The sequence below is a fragment of the Pygocentrus nattereri genome, chromosome 12 (assembly GCF_015220715.1).
Source record: "Pygocentrus nattereri isolate fPygNat1 chromosome 12, fPygNat1.pri, whole genome shotgun sequence".
NCBI classification, from domain to species: Eukaryota; Metazoa; Chordata; class Actinopteri; order Characiformes; family Serrasalmidae; genus Pygocentrus; species Pygocentrus nattereri.
The window spans coordinates 8,485,629-8,496,224 of NC_051222.1; the positions used below are offsets into that span (position 1 = coordinate 8,485,629).

The 10,596-nt window shown below is 35.7% G+C and overlaps 1 protein-coding gene across 2 annotated transcripts; it reads left to right on the forward strand.

Annotated features, from left to right (window-relative positions):
* Positions 1-656: 656 nt before the first annotated feature.
* Positions 657-10,074, forward strand: LOC108416102 (interferon-induced protein 44-like). 2 transcript variants are annotated; one of them, XM_017689144.2, is made up of 9 exons: positions 657-743; positions 2,131-2,169; positions 2,385-2,408; positions 3,031-3,064; positions 3,492-3,690; positions 5,704-5,847; positions 6,765-6,936; positions 8,596-8,696; positions 9,535-10,074. In XM_017689144.2, the coding sequence occupies exons 2-9, from the start codon at positions 2,148-2,150 to the stop codon at positions 9,694-9,696; spliced, it is 858 nt and encodes a 285-aa protein (XP_017544633.1). In that variant the 5' UTR covers positions 657-743; positions 2,131-2,147; the 3' UTR covers positions 9,697-10,074. The 2 variants fall into 2 exon arrangements, with proteins under 2 accessions (XP_017544633.1, XP_037399727.1); XM_037543830.1 differs by lacking the exon at positions 3,492-3,690.
* Positions 10,075-10,596: the final 522 nt, after the last annotated feature.

Consider the following 10,596-nt stretch of genomic DNA (forward strand, 5'->3'; position numbering starts at 1 on the left):
CAGTGACATACTTGGTCAGGCTCTGTTTGCACTATTTGCACTCTGTATTGACAGAGAAGAACTTTTTGTTTTGCACATAATATTGTTTGCACTTGAAAAAAGGAGAAATATTTATTTGATTTATTTTAACTTTTATAAAATTTTATTTTAATTTCAATTTGTAGAGGAAGAAGTTTATTAAAAGTTCATGCTTACATCATGCATGTTAAGAGTTATAATAAAACATTTCAAAATGCATGTGCAACTCGGTCAAATAAAAGTCTGTTGTCCAGTCATATAATTTGTCATTTTAGTTTTCTTAAAATCTCGTCTCGTCTCGTTCTCGTGAACCCAATATCGTGCCTCATCTCGTCTTGTGAGCTGAGTGTATCGTCACATGCCTAATGTATATATATATATGTCACAGTACTGGGAACATCATTCCCCTAAATCATATGATTTCCTTGCATGTCTGTTTTCATGAGGAGGGGGAAAGTAAAAAAGGCCAGTAAGTGTGTGTGTGTATTTGTGTGTGTGTGTGTGTGTGTGTGTGTGTATGTGTGCGTGTGTGTGTGTGTGTGTGTGTATGTGTGCGTGTGTGTGTGTGTGTGTGTATTTGTGTGTATGTGTGTGTGTTTGTGTGGATTGTGGGACTACTTTCATTTTCACTTTGTACGCTTATAAGCTGCTCACCAGAGACACTGCAGCAGACACACCCTGATCACTGAGGCTTCTGGAAACATCTGATACTCCTGACCGCTGAGGTAAGAAGATTTCAGAGCACTAATTAAATAGGAGTTTGCTAAGATGCTGAGATTTTCGTTGGGAGTGACAAGGCTGGACAAGATTAGAAATGAGCAGATCAGAGGGACAGTGAAGGTGGAGCAGTTTGGAGATAAAGCCAGAGAGGCCAGGTTGAGATGGTTTGGACATGTGTTGAGGAGGAATAGTGGATATATTGGGCAAAGAATGTTGGAGATGGAGCTGCCAGGTAGAAGGAGAAGAGGTAGACCTCAGAGAAGGTTTATGGATGTAGTGAAGGTGGACATGGAGATGGTTGGGGTGAAAGTAGAGGAGGCAGTGGATAGGGCAAGATGGAGGCAGATGATCCGCTGTGGCGACCCCTAAAGGGAGCAGCCGAAAGAAGAAGAAGAATAATTAAATAGGCGTTTGCTGGAATGAGAAAAAGGATAAGGAAGGAGACAGAGATGTTTTGGTAGCTTTTAGCTCAACAAAGAAAAACAGGAACATTTTGAAAAATAGAACAGATGTCATTTTCGTGATGACTTTGGCTGCTAAAAGGTCATCTGAAAGCCTGCAGTACCTGAATATAATATAGAAATATTTAAAAATGCAATGTCACTTTTTTAATTTCCCCCCAACATTTAACAGTTTTTAATAGTTTCTAAACGTACGTGTTGATGTGTGATGCTGATGTAAAATTCTACTTGACTGACTCATTTGTCTTTGTTTTTCTCCTCATTAACTGGACATACCATTATTCTCTATTCAATCTCAGACCGGATTAATCGATTAGACAAATAGAATCATTCATCTGTGATGTCATTAATATTTTGATAAGACAAATAACAGAGTGTGTCAATTTATTTCTCTTTGAATTGCTTATTTTGCTTCTTCCAGTTTTTCCATGTAAAGATAAGTAAGCTAATAAATTTCAGCCACCAAATTACACTGATCTTTATAGTATTTACTGCTATAAAGACCAAATTTGGAATCAATTGCTTTGTTCTTATTTTCATATTCATGTTATTTTACTCAACTTTAACTTACACAGTGATCTTTGAAATACATTTGGGTTTGATACATTTGCAAAGACAGGAGATTAGAGTTGAATTTCCTGATATTCACATCTACAACATGCATTTATTTTTTTCTAGCTGAAACCTTCTGTTCTATATATATAAATTCTGTAATAGTGGATAAAATGTAAACTTTTGATTTAAATTAAATAATTACAAAGTAATAAATAGGTAATTGTATATTAACATATATAAAATAACAGCTCATGTCTTTTACAGTAATCAAGTCAAGTGGATATATAATTAATTATGAATGGCTCTAAATATCTGTTATTGACTTCATTCAATAAATTTACATTTCACAGAGGTTTAAATATTTTTTTTTCAACAGAACAGGAAGGGACTAAAATGGGAGGATCCTCATCAAAAGGTTGGTATATTTGTCTTCTCTCAATAATGATTTAAGTGTTATGCAGTTGAACAATGTGTGTTATGCAGTTGAACAATGTGTGTGTGTGTGTGTGTTCCTGATATTCACATCTACAACAACATGATTTGTTTTTTCTAGCTAAAACATTCTGTTCTGACTTCATTATTCAATAAATTTACATTTCACAGAGGTTTAAATATTTTTTTTCTCAACAGAACAGGAAGCACCCCCATCATTAGGTTGGTATATTTGTCTTCTCTCAATAGTGATTTAAGTGTTATGCAGTTGAACAATGTGTGTGTATGTGTGTGTGTGTGTGTGTGTGTGTGTCTGTGTGTGTGTGTGTGTGAAAGACTGTGTTGGCTGAAAAAAATAAATAAATTAGCTCTTGTAGAAAATAAACCTTGTATCTCCATTTTTGACGTTTATCAGTTTTTTGACATAATATGAAAATAAATATTACCCTTAGCATTGTCTGTACATTTCATGATGAACAGACCAAAAGAAATGACCCAAGTTTAAAATGTCTGGTTCCATTGACTTACATTAAAAGTAAAGTAGGATTTTTTCCTTCTACTGTAAAGTTACCATTCTGGAGATATGAGGTTTTCTTCCAAAAACAGTGATTTACTATATAACAAAGTCTTTCACAGTGATTTATTGTGAAATGTTCTGTTCTAGAGAAACTTGATGGCTGTCCACAGTGGTGGTGATAAGAACCAGATGTCTAAAGAGTTTAGTGCCTCTAAAAGCTCCCTTATTAAAAGTTATAATGTGAAATGTTTCTACACTGCCTGTCGCATTAAACAGCAGCTTTGAGATTAAGGTCTTGGCCTAAAATGTACTATTCATTTTTAACAGAGCTTGAACAACCATGGAGAAATGTAGACTGGAAGTAAGTAATGTTTATGCATTTGGATTCACTATTTATCCCAAAGCAGTCTTGGGCAAGGTTTTTGGGATGGCGATGCCATTATACACTGGACTTTGCTGCCTTACCCTATCTGGTCTCACCAAAACTGGTCTCTGTCTTATTCATAAATGAACCACTATGTCCACTTATGTTCTCTCAAATTTATTTTAAATTATCATATCAGCTCAATTACTAGGCTACATAATAGCAATATTACTAAACCTTGCACCAGAAGCTTTTCTTTGACCAAGTGACCAAAAAGTGACCAATTGTTTTCAAATAGTGTGCTAATGTTGCAACAGTAAAAGCCAAACCTTACTAAAATGGCTAATTCTGCTGTGTTTTGTTAATAGTACAAATAAAGGTCATCATATACTTGTAAGTTCTTCATACAGGTAATGTTTTTCAGTGGAAGAGGTAGACTTGAGTGTGAGCTGAGGAATACCAAAATCAGAAGTTCAGATGTCAGCCATCTCAGAATCCTTCTGTATGGACAAATCGGAGTGGGAAAGTCCTGTTTCGTCAACTCTGTTGACAGTGCTTTCCAACATGAAATTATAAACAGAGCTGGGGAGGCACCATGTTCAGGCAAAAGTTACACCAAAAAAGTGAGCAACATCTTCTACTACTGCTTATATTTAAGCTCTTTTAAGAAAGACAAAGTATGAGAACCCTTTGGCATTACCTGTGTTTGTGTATAAAATCATCTAAAAATATCAGAGGCCATATTACAGAAAATTCTTCAAGTCTAAGATCTGCTGTGTTGTCATGGCAACTTCAGTTAAGACTGACGTTGGGACAGAAACCAGTACAGAACAACAGTTCTTTAGTCTATAATCTTATCTTATTTACAAATATGAAAACAGTATTACAGAAACACTTAAGTTATCAAAATATCCTAAATATGTTCTTAACTTTAAAATAAACCCCAGGTCTTCATTTCTGTTCTGACCATCTGATGAGTGTCAGGCAGCATTTATCTCTAGTGAAAATGGTGCTTTGACTTTTTTTTAGGTTTTTTTCCAACAGTGTTTGAAAGCCTCAGATGCTGCAGACACGATCTGCACCATCCCCTCTTATTGCCTTCGCCTGTTGTTCTTGATAAAAAACTTATCAGAAATAATATTACAGTGATGGTGGTGAATAATTAGGAGACAGAGCTGAACATGTGTCTGTTTGTTACGAGGCTAATGTGTTTGGGAAACTGAAACTGAAACTGTGGAGCAGTGACTCTGCTAAACAGCACAAAGCGCTGACACAATATTCTTAACTCTCAGTTTATCACACTTTAGGTTTTTTTTTACTCTAGTAATGGCAGCTAATGTTAGCTGTCTGGATTACTAACTTGATTACATGTTTACTAGATTCAGCTGTGTGCATAGGGTTGGTTGCTAGGTAACATACACAACAGTTGATTGTCGACTTCAATCGAGTAAGTTAAGATTTACTAACTTGAGATAAGAAGAGATGCTGTACGATATGATTCTTAAATTAAGATCAAATTTTCTTCTGTAATACAAATTTGTGAAAAATCTTATCTTGATATGTCAGATCTTGAGTTAAGAAAAAAACAAGAATTTTCTGTGATATGGCCCCCGGCCTTGACTCCACATAGCTTTTGTCCAAATCATTAGCCAAGAGTTACACATACATATTTTGGCTTATAAACCCACTCAACCATTTTGAGTTTGCCATGAAAACCTGCTTATGTGAACCATGCCAAGCAAAAAAAGAGATCAGAGACATGCGTCAATAACTGCTGATTTGCATAAAGTTAGAGTTGCAAAGTTTTACACAAAACCCCAGACAGATTAGATATTTGCCCGTCTGTAGTTAGACAAATCTACAAATTAAGATGATTAAGTACTGTGTCTAGTCTTTCTAGAAGTGCAGAGCTTTAAAGAATCATTTATACTGATTAACATCTTTGTTCATAATAGTGCCCATGACTGATGAAACTAGTTTGAAATGGTGGAATTGTGTGAGACGAACACACAGCACTACATATGGTGTCAAAGGGCACCATGATTTGCTGGCTCTGGGCCTGGACTGACATCATTGAGGGAAAAATAAATTCCTAAATTTATCAAGGTATCCTATAGGGTCACATCAGGGTGGCTGTCCACCAGCTAAATGCAGATAGGTGATGCAGTGAGACAATGACCCTAAACACTGAAGTAAATCTATTACAGATGGCCTTTTAAAAAGCTGCTTTAATTCTCTACTCTTCACAAATCAAAATATCAAACAGACGTTTCGGTGGCAAAAAACACACCCCACAATTTCACAACTGTCACATACTTTGGTGGGAAAACCACAAATGCAAAAACCTTGCATGTGGAAAGAGCAGTGAATGAAAACAGTGCAGCTCTTCTGATTACAGTAGCATTCCTATATGTTTAATTTCTACTTTTGTCCAACCATTCAAAGCAGTTGCACTGTAGTATCTGTTAACTTAATACATCTGATCTAGCTCATCAACTTATTATTATCAATCAGACATTTTAGGCCAGGAATAGCTGTGCAGGGCTGTAGGTTGCCAGGAGCAAAAATAAGATACACTGTTGTAAAATGTAACATCAACCTGAATTGTGCTTATGTACAATCTTGTACCTCTACAGTACAAGACCTACAAAATCAGAAATGTAAATGGTGGATTTTTACCATTTGTCATGAATGATGTCATGGGCCTTGAAAACAAAGATGGAGTTCAAACAGCTGATGTCATCAGTGCCCTATTGGGCCATGTGAAAGAAGGATATGAGGTATGTTTAGAATGTTTATACAACAATCAGAGACCGATTTTTGTTTAATTAATTTCCTGTCAAAATAGCCACATTATTTATTTTTCATTATCAGAAAAAAGCAGGAAACATGTATCTAAAAAACATTGTCTATGGAATATTACAAAAAAAGAAGTTTTTTTTTATATAATTTGAAAATATCTGTTGCCTTTTTCATTGTGTGTAAATTTCATGATGAACAAACTAAAAGAAATGACCCAAATTTACTTTGAAAAAAGTTCAATTGACTTACTAGAAGTATTTTTTTTCCTGTAAAGTTATCATTTTGGAGATATGAGGCAAAAAAACCCAAACTTTTTTTATTGTTATTGTTAAGTTGGCTTAGTTTTTATATACATTGCTGTGCAAAAGTCTTACACACCATGTTTTCAGGCAGGAAGTGTGTTTTTTGCATATATAATTACAATTTAAATAAACACAAGTTTAGCAGTTTAGTTTGTTTTCAAAAATTAATTTACAGCTTATGAGCTGTTTAGAACAGAGATTTGATTCCCAATTTCTCACTGATGCCCTCAAGCCATCGCTCTCTAAAGCACAGATATTGGATGAGAGCTACAAATAATATTGAGCTGCCACAAGAAGAGATTTAGAAGTGGATAAGCTAACACCCTGCTGTACACAAATTACTACCTGTTATATTAATATTAAGTGCATTTCATTATAATTTCTGTGCAAATACACACTACCATTCAAATAGTATTTTAAATGTATTTTTTTCTCAGGCGTCTAAGATTTTTGCATAATGTTTTATTACCTTTAATTTTTTATTACCTTTAATTCCAACTCTTGGACATCCCTCTTTTTAAATGGATTTTAAGGGTTTAAACAGTTGTGATATTCAGATACCACACAAAAACAAATGTGCCCCTTTCTTCCAGTTTAATCCTGACACTCCTCTGACAGAAGGTGACCGTAACTATGTTAGTAACCCCAGCCCAGATGATAAAGTTCACTGTCTGGTGACCATTGTGTCAGCAAACAGCCTCTCTCTAATGGATCAGTCTGTCATCAAAAAGATGAAAACAGTCAAACAACAAGCCAATGACATTGGTAAGTAATGTTATTTATGGTAAGTGATTTTAGGTATTAAAATGCTATTTAATAAGTTTTTTTCAGCATGACAAAAATAAAACCATTTCTACCACAAAACAATGCAAACATGGCAGGTATACAAGCATCTTGGCTGAAAAAAAACATCTTTATATGTTTTAGGATTTCAGTATCATTTCATAGTCTTTTCAGTGTGCTTGACTTATGACCTCTAGTCTTTCATTAGTGGTCAGTCTGGACCATAGGACCACTGTTGTCTGGACTATTTGTTGAGATTTCTTTCTCATTTTTTCTCATTCTCATGATAAACACTCAGTATGACTCAATATTGAGTCTCATCCATTATTTGTGTTTTTACTGATAATATAACTGCATGATCAAGATTATGCTACTCTGCCAGTTTATGCTACTCTGCCAGTTTATTTTAGTGTGAGCGCTTTATGACATTCTGCAAACAAATGTTGTTTTCCCCCTCTTGTCAAATTGCCATGTTTCCTCCCTTGCAATACAACATAAACAAGTTTCCACACCATGCACTTGGGCCCATCACCACATTACTAATCTGTGACAGACATATGCACCAATCACACCAAACATTATGACCACCTCCTTGTTTCTACACTCATTGTCCATTTTTATCAGCTCCACTTATATAGTAAGTGCAATTTGTAACTGGAGTTTTTAAACAGCTCAGTGTCACTGCTGGACTGAGAATGGTCCATTTACCACTTTGTAGAACTACAAAGTGCATCTACACTCACCGGCCACTTTATTAGGTACACACTTGGGGCAGTCGTGGGCTGGAGGTTAGGGCCCTGTGACCGGAAGGTTGCCGGTTCAATCCCCAGCGCCGACAGTCCATGACTGAGGTGTCCTTGAGCAAGACACCTAACCCCCAATTGATCCCCGGGCGCTGTGGATAGGGCTGCCCACCGCTCCGGGCAAGTGTGCTCACTGCCCCCTAGTGTGTGTGTGGTGTTTCACTTGCATGGATCGGTTAAATGCGGAGATGGAATTTCCCCAGTTGTGGGATCAAAACAGTATCACTTAAACTTAAACTTAAACATCAACAAGGCATTTTCGTCCACACAACTGACCGCTCACTGGATATTTCCTCTTTTCCGGACCATTCTCTGTAAACCCTAGAGATGGTTGAGCGTGAAAATCCCAGTAGATCAGCAGTTTCTGAAATACTCAGACCAGCCCGTCTGGCACCAACAACCACGTTCAAAGTCCCTTAAATCCCTTTTCTTCCCCATTCTGATGCTCGGTCTGCACTTCAGCAAGTTGTCTTGACCACCTCTACATGCCTAAATGCACTGAGTTGCGGCCCTGTGATTGGCTGATTAGCTATTTGTGTTAAAAAGCACCTAATAAAGTGGCTAGTGAGCGTATATAGTAAGTGGAGCTAATAAAATGGACACTGAGTGTAGAAACAAGGTTATGTCTGATCGGTGTACAACTGTACATTAATTATGAGCAATTAAGTACAATATAAGTACAACAACATTCAGGGAAAATGAAAATATAAGAAAAGAGAGGAATAACATACTATAGCAGTACTTAAGAACTGTGGATGAGAAAATAAACAATAATTATTAGAAATGTATAAAATCTAATGGAATTCTAATGATTCTGAATGGATGTTGTGAATTACAGACATTCCTCAAATCGTTCTTTTGACAAAGATTGATGAAGTCTGCCCCCTTGTTAAAAAAGATCTGAAAAAGACCTACACAAGCAAGAAAATTCATGAAAAGGTGAGCTCCTGATATTCCTCATCTGGTTGGATTACAGAGGCGCAGATATTAATCTTAATTGCTACACCCGTGTTTACCAACCTTCCTCCCGAAGACCTACTTTCCTGCAGAGTTTAGTTCCAACCTGCAACCCCCTTAATTAACCTAATATGAATGCATCTGATCCAGCCAATCATGGACTAGGACATGGACATGGATTAGGGTTGGAACCAGGTTTCCATTACTAAGTTTGGGGCCACTAAGCAAGACTTTTCAAGAAAAGCCACAATTTATTTATTTATGTCATAAATCAGGGTCATAATCTCACAGTGCTCGTTTGAAAAAAAAAGGATAAAGCCAAGACAGCTGTATGTCCTTCTAGAGTGAGGGTCAGGGATTAATCTACAAATCGACAGAATGTTAGGATCCTTTACATGCTTGAGTTACAAAATAAAATGCTTAAATTCTAGTTGTTATTAAAAAAATAAAGTAAAAAAAAACGCTAAATGTTGTATAAAGATATATTTGTTGTAATGTGAGTTTTTTGTAAGTAAAAACATTTTAGAGCCTTTTGCCAAATGTGTATTTTTCTTAGCCCTGATTCTGTGTGATCTCAGTATGTTTACCTCATCTGTTCCTGGGTAACACATTGTAAATAGGTAGGCCTTCATATCAAGGTAATAGAAAAAAAAAACTGATGTTAGTATTTGATGTGATGCAATAATTGAGAATAGATGGAAATAAGTAACTTTGCATTGTGAAGCTCCATTATCATTTACTGATGACCTCTTCCTGCCCTCTCTCTCCCTCTCTCTCTCTCTCTCTCTCTCTCTCTCCTTCTCTGAATGTGTGTGTTCAGATCAACCAGTGCTCTAATCTGATTGGAACTCCTGTGAAGTTTATCTTCCCAGTCAAGAACTACTGTTATGAATCTGACACAAATGATCCAACAGACATCCTCATTATGTTAGCACTACGCCACATTGTCAGTGCTGCTAATGACTATGTTGCATCCCTGTAACTCCTAACAGAACATTGAGAAATGCGCAGCAACGTTTCACTGGAGTGTCAGTAGACAGCTTGCAGACTATGAAGTACCTAAATAATCTGCAATTCAGTAGTGTAACTGCATCAGTGCCTTTCCATCACGATCTGTTTTATTTTACAAAGATAATGATACTGCATATTGTACAACATATAAAGAAACATAACCGCATTAAATGCACTGTTATTTTTACCTTTATGTTACCTGTATGTATTCATGGTATTTAGATTACATTTAAATAGAAAAAATGAAAAATCATGAATTGTGTCAATTTTAACTTTTCACATATTAATCATCACATAAAACTCACCTACTAAAACCATGAGTGCAAATGAATCTATGATGTATGCTCCTTGCCATGCAGTGATACTTAATAAAATAATGATTGTTTGATTAAAGTGCAGCATGAATGTTTCATTTAGGGTATTTGCATATATATTTGGGTGGACCAAACACAGCAGTATGGAATAAAGTAGAACATTTACATATACTATCAATTAATTTTTAAAAAAGCGGGGTTGCACCACGCAAGCCTCCAACTCCCAAAATCCCCAAGTAGGGTGCCCACAGCTGTGTACCTGGCTAGTGTTTTTGAGTTCTGCTCAAAATTAAAAAATATTGTCACTACCAAAAGAGTCAATACTGAAACATTTGTGTCTGAACAATTTCTTAAATTAATTTAGAACAGAAAAGTAATTGTACTTAGTTTTACTGATAGTCTAGTTTTTAATTGTACTTAGTTTTACTGATAGTCTTGTTTTAATTGTACTTAGTTTTACTGATAGTCTAGTTTTTAATTGTACTTAGTTTTACTGATAGTCTTGTTTTAATTGTACTTAGTTTTACTGATAGTCTAGTTTTTAATTGTACTTAGTT

Excerpts from the sequence above, each read along its gene's own strand:
- LOC108416102 (XM_017689144.2), top strand. The coding sequence starts at position 2,148 with ATGGGAGGATCCTCATCAAAAG. Across the intron at positions 2,170-2,384 it reads GGGAGGATCCTCATCAAAAG|AACAGGAAGCACCCCCATCA; the intron begins GTTGGTATATTT and ends TTTTCTCAACAG. Across the intron at positions 6,937-8,595 it reads ACAACAAGCCAATGACATTG|ACATTCCTCAAATCGTTCTT; the intron begins GTAAGTAATGTT and ends TGTGAATTACAG.